Source organism: Nicotiana tomentosiformis, chromosome 5 (assembly GCF_000390325.3).
Source record: "Nicotiana tomentosiformis chromosome 5, ASM39032v3, whole genome shotgun sequence".
NCBI lineage: Eukaryota > Viridiplantae > Streptophyta > Magnoliopsida > Solanales > Solanaceae > Nicotiana > Nicotiana tomentosiformis.
In genome coordinates this window covers 44,067,668-44,089,831 of record NC_090816.1, presented here as the reverse complement: position 1 = coordinate 44,089,831, position 22,164 = coordinate 44,067,668, and the positions used below count along the sequence as shown (strand labels likewise).

The 22,164-nt window shown below is 39.3% G+C and overlaps 2 protein-coding genes across 2 annotated transcripts; both read left to right on the top strand.

Annotated features, from left to right (window-relative positions):
• Positions 1 to 2,380: 2,380 nt before the first annotated feature.
• Positions 2,381 to 6,477, top strand: LOC104106783 (MOB kinase activator-like 1A). Its single transcript, XM_009615410.4, has 7 exons — positions 2,381 to 2,558; positions 3,107 to 3,155; positions 3,472 to 3,580; positions 4,586 to 4,679; positions 5,714 to 5,847; positions 5,931 to 6,094; positions 6,232 to 6,477. Exons 1-7 carry the CDS (start codon positions 2,533 to 2,535, stop codon positions 6,301 to 6,303), a joined length of 648 nt encoding a protein of 215 aa, XP_009613705.1. The 5' UTR covers positions 2,381 to 2,532; the 3' UTR covers positions 6,304 to 6,477.
• A 991-nt stretch (positions 6,478 to 7,468) lies between these two features.
• LOC138892262 (uncharacterized) lies at positions 7,469 to 8,596 on the top strand. The gene has a single exon (XM_070175967.1). The coding sequence runs from the start codon at positions 7,469 to 7,471 to the stop codon at positions 8,594 to 8,596; it is 1,128 nt and encodes a 375-aa protein (XP_070032068.1).
• Positions 8,597 to 22,164: the final 13,568 nt, after the last annotated feature.

Below are 22,164 nucleotides of genomic sequence, written 5' to 3'. Positions count from 1 at the left end.
TCAGTCAAGCTATGGATATCTCTTTTCCCGTCTCCTGGCATGGACGCCAAAGACAAGCAACAGTCCACCATATAAGAAGGGCTCATCTGTGCCAAGCAGACTTGGTAACGAAGGCAAAACTCCAAGATAACGTAGTCAAGCCCCCCGCTCAATGAGAACGGGCCCAGAGTAAAGGGATACATATAAACATACATAAAATCCTTCTTGTAAAGTGTTACTCGCTCCGCCAGGTCAGAAGCAATGATGTTCAGATCTTGATAACCACAATCTTCCTTCATAGCAGGGATGCTAGAAGGACGGTTGGAAGAAGGATACATGCTAACAACCCATGTTTGGGGGTTAGAAGAAGGGTACTTCTCTTCGAAATCCTTAGCTGTAATAAGCTTTCTAGGAATGATGGTGCTCACCGTGGGAGGAGCAGCATCATCAACACTTTCTTTGTTTTTCGAAGCACTGAAATTTTTAGAAGAGGAGGCCATTGTTATCAGAAGAGAATAAGGGTTTCTTTCTATGAAAAAGAAGATTAGAGGAAGTGGAAAACAAGTATGAGTTGAGTAAAGAGAGTTTGAGAGAGTTTGGAAAGTTATGAAGTGTAAAGGGAGAAGGTTGATGCATATAAATAAAGTAATAGGAGGATAAGATCATGGCCATAATTACCTCGATAACCGATAAAACCGTTGTTGAATCGTGGGATGACGCATGTTTGGGGCATTAAATACGGAGTGACGTGCGTCTAATCAACCGTCAAAAACTTTTCAGAAGGGGCCAGAGAATTTTCTGCCAAGAAATGTGTCTTACCAACTTCCCGGTGACACGAGGTTATGCCACCAAAAAGGATGGGGACTATCTGTATAGGGTAAAATATGTTCATATTAAATGCTCGCATGATAAAGCGACACGTGGAGACGAAAACAGAAGGCAACCAAGTCCAAAGACAACGATCTCGTTTGTTCCGGAAGGGAATGCTGTTCATGAAGGCGAAATAAATGCATGCTACCCTCTAGCATTTAATGGAGAATATTCTATAGCATTAAGTATATAGTCCGTTACAGAGAATATGACATTCATTGCCCACCGTTACATATTTTTCAATGGCCCTCATAATTATCATTTAAGAAGGGCTTGATCCTAGGACCTTGTTCCCTTGGTGCAATTATAAATAGAGGCTCAACAACCATTGTAAAACACATGAATTTTCTGACAAGTTGATACTATACTTTGTTCAAAAGCTCAATAATATTTCATCTTCTTACTTATTAATATTGTTACTACTGCCTCCGGAAGCTCTGCTCCCGGAATCAAGATTTTTACTGTCTTATCTCGATTTCAACGCTAAGTCTTACATTCTTGTTTAATTTATTTATTATTTTGGGATCAAATTAATTGACTTGTCTATAAACCACGTACAAATTCAACTGTACCGTTTTACGGATAAACACTTTCCACTGCCCTCTCTAGTCATGAGGTTGTATAAGAGTAAACATTTAACTACACATAATGTTTATATTAAATTATATCAACTTATCATGGTTAGATGAGTTAATGAGATAAGAATATATATGTATATACTCCCTCCGTTTCAATTTATGTGAACTCATTTGACTGGGCACGGAGTTTAAGAAAAGAGAGAAGACTTTTGAACTTGTGGTGTAAAATGAAGCACATATATTTTGTGTGGCTATAAATCATTACATAAAGGTAAATTGTTTCCAAATAAGGAAAGAGGTCATTCTTTTTGGCACAGACTAAAAAGGAAATAGGTTCACATAAATTGAAACGAAGAGAGTATTAATTAATTATAATTAAGTAAGAAAATTTTATATAATACATGTCACATATCTATTGATTTGATGTAAAAGTGCACGCAAGTTTTTACTACTATGACTTAACTTCCTAGCTTCCTGCATTTTAAAGACAAGTTAGTGGACATTTTCCTTTCAATTGCTCTAAGACGAGAAATTGAACCACATGTGTGTATCGTCAAAAAGAAAATAAATATAAAAATCTTAAATAAAGGGGAAAAGTTAAACAAAAAAAGGTTTAAAATAACTTTCTGCTAGGTTACATAAAAAATAACTTTCTATAAAATTAATAACCTGAAAACTAAAATAAATAATCTTTTAGGACATACTAAATCACGTGAATAATGTAAAAATTTATTTATGTTGTCAAGTGAAAAAAACATAAATTTCATTTTTTTTAAAAAGTACTGGAGAAAAAGATTCAGTGAAGACAATAAATTAGGAAGTACTGTAGAAAGTACAAGCGGGCATGCATAGAGAAATGAGACAATGAGGCAGATCCAGGTAAGCTTGGCGCTGGCAATGGCAAAGAATCAAATTTTAACATTCATATACAGCCAGAAAACAGAAATACAAACACACAGATTACTCATACCCACAGAGAGAGAGAGGGAAGGTGCCGCTCTGTATAATATAAAACACACTTCGTACCTCACCTCAGCACCTATATATATATATATATAATCATCAGAGCTTTTTGTTGACCAACCCAATTGCTCTTTCTGCAATCATGAGTCTGTTTGGCCTTGGAAGCAGGTATTTGTTGTATGCAAAATACTTTTCAATTTTATTCTTTTAATGGGGTTTTCCAAGTTTTAATTTTGAATGACAATCTTTGGAGTTGATTGATAAAGACAGGGCTAATCTTTATCACTATTACTAAGTGTTTAAGCATATGTCTTTTTCCTTCTTATTATGGGGTTTTGATTTTGAATGATAATCTTTTGGTTTGATTGTTCATGGAAGTAATGTTTATAATGACTTAAGAAGTATAATACTACGATCATACGTTGAAGCATACATATTTTTGTAACTTCTCATTCTCCAAGTTTTGATTCTGAATGATAATCTTTGAGTTTGATTGATTATGAAAGTAGTATTCATAATATTAAAATTTGTGTCACTAAGAAAAAACAGCTTCCTGCATTCATTATGACCAGATTAGAGTTTTTTGTATCAATAATCAAGCTAATATCACGGATTTTGTGTCTAACTTGTTATGCAACTAAAAGGAGAAGTGATGTATTTTGTCCCAAATCTCAAGGCTCTACTTTGATTAATTTTAATTCAAATGGTTGTTTCAGGAACCACAAGACTTTTCGCCCTAAAAAGAATGCTCCATCAGGAAGCAAGGTTTGGTTAATGCCTCTTCTAGTTCTATCATGTGTCTCAAATTACATTCCTCATTTTAATTTGCTTAGGAGTTGGGTGTATTTGCGGATACATACACTGTATTTCTGTTATAGTTTTTATTTTAAGCTCTAAATACCAAAATTGTGGCTTTCAATGGTTTGATTAGAGTAAAACGTTAAAGATACATCTTCTCCCTTTCCTTTGGGTGTAAAGGGGAAGGAGGTAGTTCAATGTGATTGTTTGGTTTTTATGCCAGCAGTAAATTTCTTTTATTCTAACGTTTCTCACCTTCTGTCTTTTATTTATTCAAATGCAGGGTGAGCAACTTAGAAAGCACATTGATGCTACCTTAGGTAGTGGCAACTTAAGAGAAGCAGTGCGGCTACCGCCTGGTGAAGATCTTCATGAGTGGCTGGCTATAAATAGTACGAATTTCATCCCTATAAATGCATCCCAATGGAACATCGATTAGAAGTCTGTCCATGATATTATGGCAAAGTCTCCATTTTACTTTGCTTATGTTTTCTCCATGGCCAATGCAGTATTCTTTGTCACCTAAATGATGGACAATTTGGCATAGGCTGCAGTTGTCTATAACATATATGGACTTTGATTGATGAGTCGTGCATTCATTTCATCTTTCTTTTTATGATGATACTGTGTAATTCAGTAAACCAATAATTACTCATCTAGGGCAGAGCAGATATTGCAACTATAGAACACAATCAGCAGAGATTAGCATATATGGAATCTACTATTGTTAAGCTTTTGAACCAGATAATGCTTAGATATAGTTGACATGTGCCAGAGTTATGAATTACAATGACATTAGCCGCGAGTGTGGGTAAATTTATCTCTAAAAGTTTTACAGAGGAATGATAAGTAAGACAAATAAAAGAGAAGGAGAGACTAACAAATTAAATATGGATATTTGTGCCCAGATATGGAATCAATAAAACCAAAGGTGAATGAACTAGAACTAGCTATTCACATTCTCCAAAGAAGGATGATGGTTAATTATTCTGTTAACTTTGCCGATAAGATTTATCTTCACTAACGAGAAAACAAATTAGTTAAAATCCCAACCCAATAAATACTTCAAGAGTGTAACCTCCTTTCTCATTTCTATAGTATTGTATAGAAGGGTGTGTAAGGTACTATCAGAGCCACATATTCCAAAGTGCCTCTACCAAATGTTCCTCTTGGAAAACCATCCTTAGCTTCTTCATTTGGTAGTTAAGAGAAATATGCTATGTGATAAGTTACTTGGTATTAGAGCTGTTCATTAACCACAAATGTCATTTGCTATTCTATTTGGATGTTTGCTTTGAATGCCTCATTGAAGTTAATGCACATGTCACAATGATAATCACTGATATATTGCACCGTTTAGTTAATGCTGACCTTTAATTTTTTTCAATTTCACACAGCTGTTGACTTTTTCAACCAAGTGAATATATTGTACGGCACCCTAACTGAATTCTGCACTTCATCAAGCTGTCCAACAATGTCGGCAGGGCCAAAGTATGTTTCTCGATCTGTTTACTTTGTTTCTGATTCTACTTGTAAAGTACATATACATATTGCCACAATAGATATCTTTGTCGTATGAGATTATACACTCGTTGACACTATAATTTTCAGAGAAGACCTGGCCAAATCTCTTTCCAATCTCAAATCCTAATTCCTCCCTGCATTTGGAGTTTCTGTCTCCACTAATGCTGCATATGTTCTGATTCTGATTTTATCAGTTAATAATCTGCTTAAGACCTTTAATACCAATAGCATCTTGCGTTCTTTATTGGCTTAAACCAATCAATTCTGAAGGCTGCTGAGAGTGTTCTTCTGGAAACCGTTAAAATGTTATTAATCCCATTGAAGGATTGGTAGTCATCAACAGACTTCATGGACCAGTCACCCTTTTGATTACAATATCCAGCATACAATGTCCTTGCTCCTGAATATATCCAAAAAAAGATTTAATTTGCATGCGTAAGTCCATCATTATTATGGATAATCTAGACCAATATGAATTTTAGACTGGCTTTTAGTGGCAAGAAGATGGGAAAATTTATTTGTCAGTGTTCAATCAGGCGAGAAGGCAAGAAGATGGGAAAATTTATTTGTCAGTGTTCAATCAAGCGAGAACGCATCTCCACAGACATACCACAACAAACTGGTTTCAACTCGACGTTCAGAATATTGAGCTTTGATTTTACCACTTCTCTTATATATCTGTCTCTCAATAATATATGCATACAGATTATTAAGTGGAGAAAGGAGAATGTGTGTATGTCAGTAGGAATAGGTAATCCAATCATAGTCAGTTTGTCTCTCTGAATCAACCTGTTTAAAGTATTAAATGTTGAAGCATCTCCGCGAGTGAAACTAAAAAGTTCCTTTTTTAGCTCTTGAGTCCTCTTTGTTAGTGCATTGAGCTTGTAAAAATTTGCATTGAATTTGTAAAATGCCCCAGTATGAATTTACTGGAAATTGCAATGCAACCTATACTTGTCGTGGAATGACCATGCAAGTTGTTCCAACACAACTTTTGGCAGGTATGAGTATCGATGGGCTGATGGAGTGAATATAAAGAAACCTATAGAAGTTTCTGCTCCAAAGTACGTGGATTATCTAATGAACTGGATAGAGACTCAGCTAGATGATGAATCAATCTTTCCTCAAAAATTGGGTAAGTGGTGTCTCTTTGTTTTGTGCATAATAATTCCCTCTTTGATCAAGGTGTATTTATGTTAGACCAATGGTATGCTACAGGTGCGCCATTTCCGCCTAACTTTCAGGATGTTGTGAAGACAATATTTAAGCGATTATTTCGTGTATATGCCCATATCTACCATTCACATTTCCAAAAGATTGTCGGTCTAAAGGAAGAAGCTCATCTGAATACCTGCTTTAAGCATTTTGTTCTCTACACATGGGTAAGTAGCTCATTTCATATTGTTGATTTGATTCATTGTCATAAGTTATTAGCAGTCATTTGTTCCTCACAAGTAGTATGAGGTCGAAAGATCGAATTTCTCGCAACAAGTTGCTAATTTGAGTTTGCTTGATGCAGGAATTCCGCTTGATAGACAAGGCAGAGCTTGCACCTCTCTATGAGCTTGTTGAGTCCATTCTGCAGTTATAGCGCCATGCCGTCCTTCATTTTCTCCATTTCTTCTTTGTTCTGTGATTCTTTAATTAGTTTGTGGACAGAACGTACATTTGATGATAGACCCCAGACAGGGAAAACCCAGAGTATTATTGGAACATGTTCCTGAATTTTTCTCACGTTTAGAAAGTTTCATGGATTGATTTTGAATTGTTGCATCTTATGAATTTTTCTTTCTAATCGAGTAACCATTTCTCGAGCCTGTTTCCTATAGTTTACCTAGTACTAGTGAGAAGCCCAAAGATTTATCCAAAGAAGGTTGAATATTGGATCTTGGTTCAAAGAACTTATTGTGATAAGAGGTTGAGGGAGGTTAGTACTAATGCAACGAAAATTTCTTGTCCTCTGGACAGGAATAAGCAATTTCTTTGGAGTTTGACTAAGCTTTTCCAAGTTACAGAGTTTAATTTCAGTTTTTCTGCTTGCGGCTAGACCCAGTCCATTAAATATTATTGTATTGGAAAAAATACGACATGATACGTGGTCGCTTAAAGGAATGACACGTGAAACACAAGATGGAGATGGCCACCGAACATAGCTATTCCTCTTGTCACCAAAAGGAATAATGATCATCAAATGAGTATTAGATATTTTGCGCCCGATAACATTTAATACGGAATATTTTGCAGCATTAAGGATGATGACCCGTTACAAGGAATTTGGCATTTATGTCTAACGTTACATCTTCATCAATGGCCCTCATAATTGACATTAAAGAAAGGCATGATCCTAGGACCTCCTTCCCTAGACATAGTTATAAATAGAGAGTTCAGTTATCATTGTAAAGGAGAATTTTCTGGCTAACTTATACTACATTCTATACAGCATTTTAATACAATTTTACTCTCTCGCTTTTGATCTTATCATTGTTGTGCCCGGAAACCTTGTTCCCGGACTCACTAGCTCTGTCGTTCTATCTACATTCTAAGGCTAAATATTTTATATTTCATCAGTTATTTTATTACCTTTTGGATCAAATTAATTCACTTGTTTAGAAACCACGAACAAATTCAACTGTACCGTTTTATGGGTAAATGGTTTGGCGCCCACCGTGGGGCCTAGACAATCGTGAAATTAAATTTATCCTTGCCTTTTTTACTAACAAGTTTGATTACTTTGTCTTAGCAAAAAATCACAAAAAATGGCAGATAACACTGTTAACGGCACACACAACCCTCAAATTCAAGGGGAACAACCTCATTTCGAGGATTCAATCAGTGACACTCGCAATGAGGGGAACGACGCCACACCGGTACATGATAGTCGGTACCCTCGACAGGTTCGGGAGGCAACTCCTGATGATACTGATGAGGAGCATGTAGCGGATGCAGTAAGGATCCTGCAGGAGCAACAGACAGTCACTCTAGGCCATCTCACGCGGCAGGATCAGGTTATGACGGAACTGAAGCAGGCGTTATCAGGTGCCTCATATAATGCAAACAGGCGAGATCCAGTTCCTCCTGATGTTCCCGCAAACCAAACGACGCGGAGAGTCGACAACAACACTCCCATGGGCGAAGTTGGCTCCGACGGGGCCGGGGGGAGCAGATCCGGCATCAACAACGATAACGACCCGTTCAAGGAGGAACATTTACGGTTCATGAAGGAAGTAAACGCCCGCATGCATCAAATCCCGGATGCGCCACCAGTATTGAAAGACCCGAATTCGAAGAAATATGTTCAATTATCGTACAACCCGAGTGCGGCCCCAGAATTAATCCCGAAGCGGTTCAAAATGCCCGAGGTGCCAAAGTATGACGGAACTTCAGATCCACAAGAGCACATTACCACTTACACAACAATAGTGGAAGGAAATGATTTGGCTCCTCACAAAATTGAGTCTGTGTTGCTGAAGAAATTTGGTGAGACTCTCACGAGGGGAGCATTAACGTGGTATTCACTATTGTCCGAGCATTCCATAGATTCCTTTGAAGTGCTCACAGATTCTTTCATCATGGCTCATGCCGGTGCCATAAAGGTGGCACGAAAGGCCGACATATTCAAGATCGTGCAGGGAGAGTCCGATTTATTACGAGAGTACGTCACCCGGTTCCAGAAGGAAAAGATGTTACTACCGGCGGTCTCGGATGAATGGGTAGCTGAAGCATTCATCAAAGGTTTAAATCCGAGAAGTTCGGACGCTTCCCTGAAGTTGAAGGAAAGTCTTCTCGAGTTCCAAGTGACGACTTGGGCGGATGTCCAAAACCAGTATGAATCAAAAATAAGGATCAAAGACGATCAGGTTGACTTTGCATCATCGACCAAATGATGGGGGAAGAACAGAGAAAAAAAGAAAGATGATATTGACATGGATAGACGGACTTCGAGAGGCCGGTTTCTGCCCTACGAGAGGATAGAATATCACGGCAGGAACTTTCGGACAGCAGACAGGTTCACCGTTGATAGAAGGATCGATCGTGGCCAGAACAACAGATCACTGCAGGATAGAGAAGTCTCAGGGTCGCTAGATTTTTCTTACCTAAGGTTATCAGAATACAACTTCAATGTCAGTGTCGTAGAATTGTTGTCGGCCTTGAGAAATATCAAAGAGGCACGATTCCCAAGACCTGTGAAATCTAATCCCAGCCAGAGAGATCCCAATTTATGGTGTGAATACCATGGCACTAACGGCCACCAGACTGGGGACTGCCGACACCTATGGAAAGAAGTGACAATGCTATTAAAAAATGATCACCTCAGAGAATTCTTGAGCGATCAAGATAAGAACAACTATGATCGGAACAGAGACGATGCAAAAACCTCGAAAGTAGGAGAAGAACCTCCACACCAAATGATCAACATGAACTTCGGAGGGAATGAAATTAACGGGGTCACTGTTTTAGCAGAAAAGAAGACAAAAGTGTCGATAACTCATAGTAAGAGGCTCCGGGATGACGATATCACGTTCACGGACAAAGATGCAGACGGATTACTACTGTCACACAATGACACACTGCTAAATTCTTTAAATGTGTTAGATTTTAAAATTAAACATGTTTTACCGGATCCAGGAAGTTCAGCTAATATCACACAATAGAGAGTACTGGAGCAAGCTAAACTCACCGGAAGCATTATCCCCGCAATGAAACTCCTCGCCGGATTCAACCTCGCAAATGTGACAACCCGGGGAGAAATGTTGCTGCTCACGAACGCTAAGGGAGTAATGTAGACAACACTTTTCGAAGTGGTAGACGGAGACATGGGGTATAACATCATCTTGGGAAGGCCATGGCTGTACGAGATGAAAGTCGTGCCTTCAACATATCACCAATTGTTAAAATTTTCGACACTCGAGGGGATCAAAAAGATAAGGGGTGATAAACTGGCAACAAGGGAGATGAATGCAATTTCGGTTTCTAGTAGCAAAGGAAAGGAACGTACGGCGTAGCAATTACTATAATCGGCACCTGCCCCCGAACCAGAGAAAGATAACTCGGGGATAGAAAAGTCAGAACAATATCAGGTACCAAGGTATTTTCAAGTACCGGAAGAGACGGACGCGACGAAGTACACGGTAGAAGAACTGGAGCAGGTTGCATTGTTCGATGAATTCCTAGAAAGGAAATTCAATTTGGGAACAGGACAGCACCCGGAGCACATGTTTGCTTTTATTGAATTCCTTAAAATTAACGCCGATTGTTTTGCATAGTCGTACGAAGATATGACAGGCATCCCAACAAAGATAGCCGTATACAAGTTAAGCTTGGATCCCAATGTACCTCCGGTAAGGAAAAAGAAATGTCATATTGCTGAAGCAAGGAACGAATTCGTCAAAGAAGAGGTAACTACTTTACTTAAGATTGGTTCAATCCGAGAGGTAATATATCCGGACTGGCTAGCCAATGTAGTAGTAGTACCTAAGAAGAATAATAAATTTTGCATGTGCGTAGATTATAAAGATCTTAATAAGGCGTGCCCGAACGACTCATTCCCATTGCCAAATATCGATCAGATGATTGATGCTATGGCCGGGCACGAGTTAATGAGTTTCCTCGACGCTTATTCTGGGTACAATCAAATCAAGATGAACCCAGAAGATCAGGAAAAGACTTCGTTTATAACGAATTTTGGTATATATTGTTACAATGTGATGCCCTTCGGGCTGAAAAATGCCGGAGCCACTTGGAACTCGAGAATAAGATACAACAGCTCGTGAATAAGATGTTTGAAAAACAAATAGGAAAGACTATGGAAGTATATATAAACGACATTCTCGTTAAGTCGTTGAATGTAGGTGATCACTTGAAACATTTGCAAGAAACCTTTGACATCCTGAGGAAGCACAATATGAAACTTAATCCCAAGAAGTGTGCGTTCGGGGTCAGTGCGGGTAAGTTCCTAGGATTCCTAGTATCACAAAGGGGAATTGAGGTAAATCACGACAAAATCAAGGCCATAGAGGATATCTCGGATCAACTGTCTAACATAAAAGAAGTCCAGAGACTCACGGGGAGATTGACAGCTTTGAGCAAGTTAATTTCACGTTCATCGGAAAAATGTCATCGCTTTTTCGCACTACTCAAAAAGAAAAACAATTTCGAGTGGACACCGGAGTATCAGCAAGCCTTGAAGGAATTGAAGAAATATTTGTCAAGCCCTCCGTTGCTCTCAAAACAAAAGGAAGGTGAAACGTTGTTACTCTACCTCATGGTTTCAGAAGTTGTGGTGAGTGCAATTTTATTCCGAAAGGATGAAGGTACGCAACCTCCCATTTATTACGTTAGCAAAATTTTAACGGGAGCAAGAACTCGCTACCCACATCTAGAAAAGCTGGCCTTAGCTCTCGTAGTCACCGCTCGGAAGCTAAGGCCCTACTTTCAATGCCACCCTATAGCGGTGGTAACTACTTTCCCTTTGTGAAATATCCTCCATAAACCCAAGCTCTCAGGTACGTTGTCCGAATGGGCAGTCGAAATGAGCAAATTCGATATAGAATATAAATCGAGGACTACAGTTAAGCCGCAAGTCTTGGCTGACTTTGTGGCCGACTTCAACCCGGAACTATTGCCTCTGGCAGCTAAGGAGGCAATAATGGTGTCAGAATCGACATCGGGTGTTTGGACCTTATTTATGGATGAAGCTTCAAACGTAAAAGGGTTCGGGCTCGGAATAGTCTTAATCACTCCTTCGGGGGAAACCTTAAGGCAAGCTATCAGAACAATTCCTTTAACTAACAATGAAGCAGAGTACGAAGCTTTGATTGCAGGGCTCGAATTGGCCTGGGGACTTGACTCTAAAGTCATCGAAATCAAATGTGATTCGCAGTTGGTGATAAATCAGGTCTATGAAATTTTTGACACCAAAGAGGAATGTATGCAACATTACGTGGTAAAGGTTCATGCTCTATTAGCATGATTCCAGGAGTGGTCAATAACTCATATCCCGAGGGAAGATAATGCAGAAGCAGATGCATTGGCAAATTTGGGCTCATCAACAGAAATCCAAGGATCGGAATCAGGGACGGTAGTACAACTGATGAACTCAGCCTTGGACACAGATGGTTACTATGAGGTGAATTCGACTAGTTTGGTCTGGGACTGGAGAAATAAAATAATCGATTACCTCGAGCATGAAAAGTTGCCCGTAGATCCCAAAACATTAAGAGTGTTGCACGTCAAAGCTGCATGTTATAGCTTCAAGAAAGGCCAATTGTACAGAAAATCCTTTCAAGGCCCGTTGGCCCACTGCTTAGGAGCATCAGAAGCTAACTATATCATGAGAGAAGTCCACAAAGGGATATGCCGCAACCACTCAGGTGAAGATTCTTTGGTGCTGAAATTAGTTCGGGCAGGGTATTACTGGCCCCGTATGGAATAAGATGCTAAAGACTTTATACGAAAATGTGATAAGTGCCAACGCTACGCACCACTAGTACATCAACCGGCAGAACCCCTACATTCGGTTCTGTCCCTGTGGCCATTCATGAAATGGAGGATGGACATCGTTGGACCGCTATCACCGGCTCCCAAAAAGGTAAGATTTCTTTTAATTTTAACTGATTATTTTTCTAAATGGGTGGAAGCAGGTCCTTATTAGAAGATCGGAGAAGTGTTCTACTTCCTATGGAAAAATATAATTTGCAGGTTTGGAATACCAAAAGAGATTGTATGCGACACTCGGCCACAGTTTATCGGTGCAAAAGTGACAAAATTCCTTGAAGATTTGAAGATAAAGAGAATTACCTCTTCGCCTTATCATCCAAGCGCAAATGGTCAAGCGGAGTCAACAAACAAAGTGATTATTCAAAACCTCAAGAAAAGGTTAGAAGCAGCAAAAGTCAACTGGCCCGAAGAATTACCTGGAGTTCTATGGGCCTACCGAACAACGACCAAACCAAGCATATGAGAAACCCCTTTTCCCTTGTATACGCTGCGAAAACTTTGATACCGGTGGAAGTGAAAGAACCAACATTAATGTATTCCCAGGCGAACTAAGAATAGAACAACGAAGCAATGCTAATTAACTTGGAGTTGCTCAAGGAACGTAGGGACTTGGCGCATGTCAGAATGGTAGCCCAAAAGCAGAGAATGGAGCGATATTATAATCCAAGAGCCAACTTCCGATATTTCAAAGTAGGAGACTTGGTAACCCAAAACACCCGGGAACTCAACGCGGGCAAGTTATGCCCAACATAGGAAGGCCCTTATCGGGTTTCAGCCAATTGGAGAATCAAAACGGAGACAAGTTTCCCAACAACTGGAACATGGCTCACCTCAAAAGAAATTACTGCTGATGAACAACAGTCAAACGGAAAGTATGTGGTGCACTCGTTTTCTCTTCATTCAGTTTTTATCCCTATTGGGTTTTTCTCGCAAGGTTTTTAACGAGGTAGCGACGAAAAGCATACTACGAAGACAACACTGATAAGACCTTTGATGACAAGGCAAACAAGCAAGTTTTCACTCGGGGATGATTAGATAATCTTTGCTTCAATAGAAAATTCCCATCGGGAAGTTAAGTTTGCTATCGAACAGGGGTTACCCGATCGTTCCCGAGTACAAACCACTAGAGGACTGTTAGGTATTCTTTCGCTCGATAGCATGGGTTCCTAATGGGAAACAAAATATGTTACCAAGTGAAGTATTACCTAGCAATTCATTAGTGGGATCTTCGAAGACACAAGACTTCCAGTGTTCCAAATTCTCATTCTTCGCATTCGAACATTAGGGGGGAATGATATGAGGATATGACAATACTGAATGCCAAGCAACACTGAATGCCACGTCAACTGGGGAATGAAAATCTAGAACTGAATACATCATCGGGACCGGGGACTACGCAGCCAGCCACGTAGAAACAAGTTGTACAAGATAGCCACAAGTCATGGCAATTTCTTTATAGCCACAAGTTATGGACATTTCTTTTCTGCATAGCAAAATGCTTATGTACGTTTGAAAATAGAAGGAATTAAATGAAATAAAATCTTTTTATCTTATTTCTTGTCTGAACGATGATTAATTTTACCATTTGAAAGTTAAATAAGTACTTCAAATGATTGTGTAGTAATGAAAAGGAGACGTCCTCTTCAATAGCACCATAAAAATAAGAGGCCCCTCTCTTATAAAAACCCTCGCGTTAAAGGGTTGGTTCCGGAAGAATCAATGCCCAGAATCCATAATGCCATTGGGGAAAAAATATACCCGAAGCTGCATACGAAAAAGATGCAAAAGGCAAACTTGCTCAAATACTTATAAAAACCCTCGCGTTAAAGGGTTCGTTCCGGAAGAATCAATGACCAGATTCCATAATGCCATCGGGGAAAAAATACACCTAAAACTGCATACGAAAAAGACGCAAAAAGCAAACTTGCGCAAATACTTATAAAAACCCTCACGTTAAAGGGTTGGTTCCGGAAGAATCAATGCTTGGAATCCATAATGCCATCGGGGAACAAATACACCCGAATTTGCATACGAAAAAGACGCAAAAAGCAAACTTGCGCAAATACTTATTGAAACCCTCATGTAAAAAGGATAATTCTCGGAACCAAAATGCTTTGAAGAAAAAGCATCCGAGATTACATATAATAAAGCGCGAACATAACAACATGCGCAGAATACTTAAGCAAGTACAAAAGTTAAAGACTTGACGATACTTGAGCAAAAAATATATTTTTATTTACAAGGGCGCGTCAGAGTTATAAAGGTACAAAATAGAAAAAGAAAGAAAAAGCTAAGCTGGAGCGTCTCCGGAATCAGGAGGAAGAGAAGTATCCGCATCCCCAAGAGTTGGTTCCACAGATGGCTCAACATTTTCCCTAGCTTGGTTTTCGGCATCATCACCTTCCGATCCAGTTTTTGAAAACTCGGAACCGGAATCAGAAGAACTTGGAGCGTCAGACTGCACCGGGAATCCATTTTATGCAGCCAACTCAAGCTCTCGGGCTTTAGCAATTTCGGCATCAATATCAATGGTACTAATCTTGGCCTCTTCCAAGGTTTTTCTCCTCATTCTATACATGGATTAAGTGTTTTCAACAATAAGGGAAACCGCTCGGCGCTTGTGTTCTTCTTTGAGTTGAATAATTTCGGCGGAAAGGTTTTCCCGGGCGGACCTAACAGATTTGAGACTGGCATCAAGCTCACGGAAAATTGAACTATAGAGCCTATTATGCTCGATAGTTTTCCTGTACTTCTCCTCCAACTGGGCATGTTTCTCCACCACAACAACAAGCTCTTCACTTTTGGAGTTTAAGGCTTCTTCCAAATTAATCACCTTTTCAGTGGAGGCAGCCTCGCGCTTGCAGCAAGAATGGCGTCCTGGACTTCAGCCCATTTAGCCTTGGCTTTATCAAATCTAACCCTCAACGAGCCAAATTCTTGACTGAGGGTTATCACTTCTTGCTCACTTTGCTGCAAACGAGCTTCCAAAACATCGGCCTTGGTGGCTCTGGTTTCCAGTTCCGAGAGACGGAGAACAGTCTAGTTCCGTTCCGCCAAAAGCTTATCCCATTCAGAAGTAAGTTCTTCCTTCTCAGGAATCAGCCTTTGAAGGCCCTCAGAAGCAAGAAAATTAGCTTGCAAAACAAGAAGAGGTAAAACTCAAAATACATTCGTTCAAAAGTAGGGGAAATAATAGAGGAAGAAATAAACGTACCGCCGCGGCGTTATGCATAGAATTATTCAACAAACACTCCCCCGAGAGTGGTTGAATCTTCTCCCAGTCTTTTTCTGAAGCCAAAGGCTTCAGATAGTTAGCAAGCTCCACCGGCCTTGAAAGCAAGTTGCACCCAGTGGAGACCGAAAGCGTAACACTCCTTCTCCTTTGTGGATATTCATAGGGGGCATCATAATTTTGCCCCAAATTCTCATGAACCGGGGACTGTGGATGAGGGGCACCTTATTCATGGTCAGGCGCGGCCGATGGAGATTATGTAGCAACCGTTGTTAGAAGAGTGGATGAAGACGGGAATGATGTAGCAGTTGCTGGTGATAGTGAAGGTGGAGATGAAGCTGATGAAGTGGAAGAGTGAGAAACAACTGCATCAAACGCAATGCTGGTTATTTGATGCTCGCCAACCAAAGACAGCATGGACCTGGTACTCAGCCTCGCAGTACCGGTTACAACAATTGGGGTACGAGAGCGGGAATTGGCATTATCTAACAAATCAAATTCTCCCCAAAGTGCTGAAACGTCATCTTCAGCTATTGCAATTGTCTCAACAGGTCGAGCATCATGTTAAGACGATGAGGATCGTATCCTTCTATGTAAAGAAGCTCCCTCATCACTAGCTTCTTCATCATTGTCGATCATCACAGTGTCTATGACCGGCCCGGAAGGAGGACTAGTCAATATCGCCACCGGAGATGACTCGGGGGCATCAACCTTTGCCCTCTTATTCTTTTCCCCGGTCGTAGAGGAACACCTTCTTTTTGGTTGCTTATTCTTTGGCCGGGGACTCCGTGAAGAAACGCCTGCTCCCAAAGCAGGCTCGGAGACGCCTATTCGAGTAAGTGCCTCCTGAAGCACTCTCGCCGCATCAGCACGGTCAGCCAAAACATCCTTCTCGGGGACATCAACTGAGCCCGCAGGAAGACCTGATTTCATGAGCAAGTCCGAAGGGTTCAACCAAGTTCTTCATATACAAAAAGTGAAAACGAGGTAAATTAAAGTTACCATGATTTGTGGCCTTCCACCCGTATTTAATGGACAGTTCTTTCCATAAATGGGTTTCGATCGTTGTGATGTCCAAGATCTTCTGAACCCACCGGTCTAAGCCTTCTATCACCGGTGGGATCCATCGAGTCACTGTAACAAATGAAGGTTGAAGGATCAATAATGAAAGAATATTTAGTAAGAAAAGATGTATTAAAGAGAACTTTTGAGAGCAGTTCCAAGCAACCGGAATGGATGATGTCGTTGTTGGAATAATATCACTGGTGGCAACCGCAACGAACCATTCTATCCACCCACGGTCATTGTCGTCGTCTATGTTAGACAGCAAAGCATGGTGGCCACGCTTGCAAAGGTTTATCATTCCCCCGCGAAAGATTTTGGGGGAATAGAGATTCATTATATGAGCTAGGGTTAGATCCTCTCCAGTTTCTAGGCACAGATGTCGAAGGCAGGCAACTGTCCTCCACACTTAAGGACTTACCTGTCCCAAACATACTTGGTAGCGAAGACAAAACTCCGCAATCACAGAATTAAGCTCTCCGCTCAAAGAAAACGCACCCAAAGTAAAAAGATACGTGAAAAAAATATGTAAACCCTTCCCTGGGAAGGGTCACTCGCTCCGATAGGTCAGGAGCAATAATGTCCAACTCAGGACAGCGGCAGTCCTCCATCACAGCCGGAATACTGGAAGGGCAAATAGAAGAAGGGTACCTACTAACAGCCCATGTGCGAAGGTTAGCAGTAGGCAGTTTCTCTTAAAAATCCTTCGAAGTACTAAGCCTTCTTTGGATGATGGAACCTACCGTTGGAGGAACGGAATCCTCGGCTTTGTTCTTTTCCTTTGAAGAACTAGCACATTTTGAAGAGAAAGCCATTGGAATAGAAGGAAAGAAAATTTCTGGTTCGAAAAATATCAGAGAAAAGTTGGGAAATAAAGGTGCAAATTGGAAGTTTGAAAGATTATGAAGTACATAAGAGAAGGATGATGCATATAACTAAAATTTGGACGGCTAAATTCATGGCCATGATTACCTCGATAATCGGAAAAAGGCGTGCTAAATCATGGGAAGACACGTGTTCATGACATTAAATGCGGAGAGAGAGAGGCGTCTAATCAACCGTTAGTGGCCTTCAAAAGATATTATAGTAATTCCTGCCAAAAGAGTATTTCTACCAACTTCTCGGTAACATAAAGTTATGTCACCGGAAAGCAGGGGGACTATCTGTATAGGGAAAAATATGACATGACACGTGGTCGCTTAAAGGTAGGACATGTGGAACACAAGATGGAGATGGCCACCGAACATGGCTATTCCGCTTGTCACCAGAAGGAATAATGATCATCAAAGGAATATTAAATGTTTTGCGCCCGGTAACATTTAATACGGAATATTTTGCAGCATTAAGGATGATGACCCATTACAAGGAGTTTGGCATTTATGTCTAACGTTACATCTTCATCAATGGTCCTCATAATTGACATTAAAGAAGGGCATGATCTTAGGACCTCCTTCCCTAGACATAACTATAAATAGAGAGCTCAATTATCATTGTAAAGGGACATTTTCTAGCTAACTTATACTACATTCTATATAACATTTTAATACAATTTTACTCTCGCTTTTGATTTTATCATTATTGTGCCCGGAAACCTTGTTCTCGGACTCACTAGTTCTGCCGTTCCATCTACATTCTAAGGCTTTGTATTTTATATATTATCAGTTATTTCATTACCTTTTGGATCAAATTAATTCACTTATCTAGAAACGACGAACAAATTCAACTGTACCGTTTTACGAGTAAACAATTATGCTGCAATTGGCATGTTTTGATATATTCATGTGGCTCTTGGATTAACCAAATCATGTGATCACACAAAAAATGGAAAATAAAAAGATATCACATAATATAGCATCATAATAAGAGGTTTCTCCGGGGATGACTAGTATTCCACCTCCTATGACCTGATACAGTTACTCTGTCCTGACGCAGTAAACTGGAAAACATGCAACGGTAAATAGGAAAACTAAAGCTGAAAATTAGTTTGAGACGGAGTATAAGGGGCAGTGGCACTGTTCAATACAAAGAAGTGCCACAGGCAATAAGATTGACTATGCTAGAATTTATTTGTCATTTGTATCTTTTTCTTTTCATGTTTGTCGTTTGCATCTTTATTTTTCATGTTTGTCAATTGTATCTTCTTTTTTTTCTCTCTCCATGTTTGTCAATAATGTGGCGGACCCAAGATTTGAGCGCGACAGGGCACCACTATATACTAATTACTAGCGATAAAATTTGACGTGTACCTAGATGCTAATTACTAGCGATAAAATTCGACATGCAATGATCGATAACCTATCATCTAAGTATTAAAAACAAAATTTAAAGAAAGAAAAAGCATCGAACAGTGAGAGAGACATTTTTCACAAAATGGGTGCTACGAGAAAGGAAGGTGTTTGATTTAAGCCTATTTCAAACTTTAAAATTTCTAATTTTTTCTCAAATAAAAAAAGAGTCAGTGATCAAAAAGTTGTTCAAACTTTAAAATTATCAAAAACTTACATAGAAAAAACAAGATTAAGGAAGTGTTAATAGTCAAAAAATTGAAAAAAAGTCTCAAACTCTCAGTTGCCATCGTGGAGTCAGAGTTGACAATGTCCACTACTTTATCGAAGTGATTGTTGAAAAAGGTTGTGACCTAAAGAATTTATATTTTTTTATTTGTGGAGCAATAACTTGCAATTTGAGATTTTTGATTTGAAGGGTGAGATTTACAAAAGAATAAAATTAATTAAGTTGACCATTATGTACTAGTACTAAAATAAAACTGAATTTAGAAAAAAGATTAAAAAAAATAAACCAGTTTGCTGTTAAATTTAAATTATGTTGAATTCAAATAAGTAAAATAGAAAGGAGTAAAAGCTAAACATGAGTTTCAAACCACCATCAACCACTAAACGGAGAAACTTAAGCACTACACTCAACCACTCCACCGGTCAAGCTTTTATTTTTGGGGCACACCTAAATTATTTAAGGTTCCTGTTATACTTACAAATATATATATAAGATATATATACATGATTTCTGCCGAGACTAACGGGTCACGTGACCCCTCAAAAGGCAAGGTAGGTCGCCTTGTCATATGTATCTCCACATACAAAAAATTATTTCAAACACCTAATCCAGTCAACCATTTGGCATGCGGATACTGATAAAAAGAAAATATAGCAGCGATCAGAACTTGACCATGTCGGGTTCTGTATGTATACCAGTCACCTGTTTCCAAAAGAGGGAGAACTTTTGTCTCAATGGGATGAATGTTTTTGGTAAAGATTCAATTCAAATACTTTTTGAGCCATAAGTGCGGCAAAGCCTCCCATAATGTCCTCTGCTGTATGAATTAATAGGAGATCAAGGATCAGAACTTTTCTGTTCGAGCTTGCTACTTCGTACTCCTTTTCTCAGATATACAGCCAGAAAGGGGATTTGTATACTCTTACATCTTCGTTTACTAGGGGTGGCAAAAGTGACCCAAACTCATTTGACTTGTCCAATTCTTTTAGGTTTTAATGGATTGGGCATGAGCTACTTAAATGATGGGGTAAGTTTGGGCACAACCCAACTAAACCCATTTATTTTCAGTAGTCCAAATCAGCCCATGATTTCAGCCTAAACTGACCAAAGAATAGGAATTGCCCTTTAAAGCTTCTAAGGGTGTGTTTGGTATGAAGAAAATGTTTTCCTTAAAAAATATTTCCTAAAAAATTGGAGTAATTTTATCACTAATTCTGCTTTTCTTTTATTATTCTGCTCTTTGTTATAAGATAAAGAACTATCAAATAAAGTTCTAAATCTAAATTGAGGAAAGAAATCATTGAGCATGAATTGATATTTATTCCAAACCATAAGACAAGAAGCAAAAGGAAAAAAAATCGTCATAAACCATTCTAGAATGATATTTACAAAAAATGAAAATAAAAACTATTGTTATATATGAGAATATTTTATATATGCTTGTGTAAAAGTTGAGAATATTGTAAAGATTTGGATCAATTTGGACTGACTGGATTATAACCCATTGTTTAGCCCATTTTGACCCAGCCCATCTTAATCCAACTGATTGTTGGACAGAATTGGGCAACGACCCATTTAATGAATCTTGATCGGTCCAAATATAGCCTAGACAATCCATTTGCGTTAATTAACCAGACTTCCTGATATAGAAGCACCAAGATGATCCTCGGACATTTTTACTTTAAAGCTGAATTTCTTCCATGTGATCTTACCATCATCAAATTCATCATCCAAGGTTACTAAAATCAAATTCCATATACAATATTTACATGTCAAAATTTATATTGAAGTATATCCTTTGGGAATGTGGTATTTTTGCGATTATACAATGGAAAATTTGTGCACCGGGCAGAAATGCAGGGTAAGGCTGCATACAATAGACCTTTATGGTTCGGCCTTCTCCGGACCCTATGCATAGCGGGAACTTAGTGCACTGGGCTACCCTTTACAGTGAAAAATCTGTATGTTTCTGTCATGATAGTGAGATAGCACGAGTAATTACCAGTCTAGGCTAAGAGTCTTCTTAAAGTTTCCGAAGGGCCAATACCTTGTACTGCCTTGGCCAATTGACATCATAGGATTAAAATAAAATATCAGTGTAAAGGGTAACAACATAGTCTGTTTACCCTTAAAATCATATAACAATTAAATTTTTAAGTTATTTTAAGGATACACGGATTAATTTGATACAAAACGATAAATTGAGTTATATTGAACAAATAAAGATATAAAAATTCGAACCACGTGAGGAGAATGATTCCAGCCTTAGTGAGATATTCATCCTCGATCCGGGCTCTCAATGGCCAGTACTGATGAACAAGAAAAATAGCTATGAATAACAGTAAAAATAATAGTGTATTGCTTTGGGATGCGTGTTACCCTCCTTAATGAATAATCAGATTCCCCTTTATATAGTAAGGGAGTTTTACCATAAGTACAGTACTATAAAAGGTAAAAAATCTCTCATTTAATTGATTACTAGATTCCCGTCGGTTTGTGCCGAGATCTGCGCCGTGATAACCGGTTGGTAACGGGCCTTCCGTTAATCGTGTTCGAATGCTCAATAATGCTCCCCGAAGTCTCTTGGGATTTGGACCGATCCTGGGGTCATGGCCTTGATATAATAGAGGGTGGGCGTCATGCCCCCAGTGCCTGACTCGATGAGTCCCTTACCTCGATTATGGTTCCTTGCCATCGCGTCCCTTACTCGATTTATTTTATCGGGAACCGGGCCGACTTATGGGTCCGATTTCACCCATATACAGATAGTCCCCTCGTTTCTCGGAGAGTAAGTTTTACGGAAACGACGAGGAACGATATGAGTTTCTTGATCTCTTTTTCAACATGCTGCGACACAAAACAATAAAGATCCAAAACGCCCCGTCAGTCGCGTCATTGTGACCTCAAATGCGTGGCAGCCGTCGGTTGGCTGTCCCTGGACGCAAAACGTCGTGGGAACCCTATAAATATCCCCTCCTTCGTTCATTTTTCACTTTACGTCCAAACTTCTACCCTCGTGTCTTCAGGATTACCCTTTTTTATACTCTGGCATTTTACCTCGGTTACTCAAGATTTCTCAGTACGTTGCAGAATGTTTACTCATCTTCTACTCAAGACAACACATTTGAGCTGTCAACTTTCACCTTT

Coding starts and splice junctions, on each gene's coding strand:
- LOC138892262 (XM_070175967.1), top strand. CDS start 7,469: ATGGCAGATAACACTGTTAACGGCACACACAACCCTCAAATTCAAGGG.
- LOC104106783 (XM_009615410.4), top strand. CDS start 2,533: ATGAGTCTGTTTGGCCTTGGAAGCAG. Junction 3,156..3,471: donor ATGCTCCATCAGGAAGCAAG/GTTTGGTTAATG, acceptor ATTCAAATGCAG/GGTGAGCAACTTAGAAAGCA. Junction 5,848..5,930: donor AATCTTTCCTCAAAAATTGG/GTAAGTGGTGTC, acceptor GGTATGCTACAG/GTGCGCCATTTCCGCCTAAC.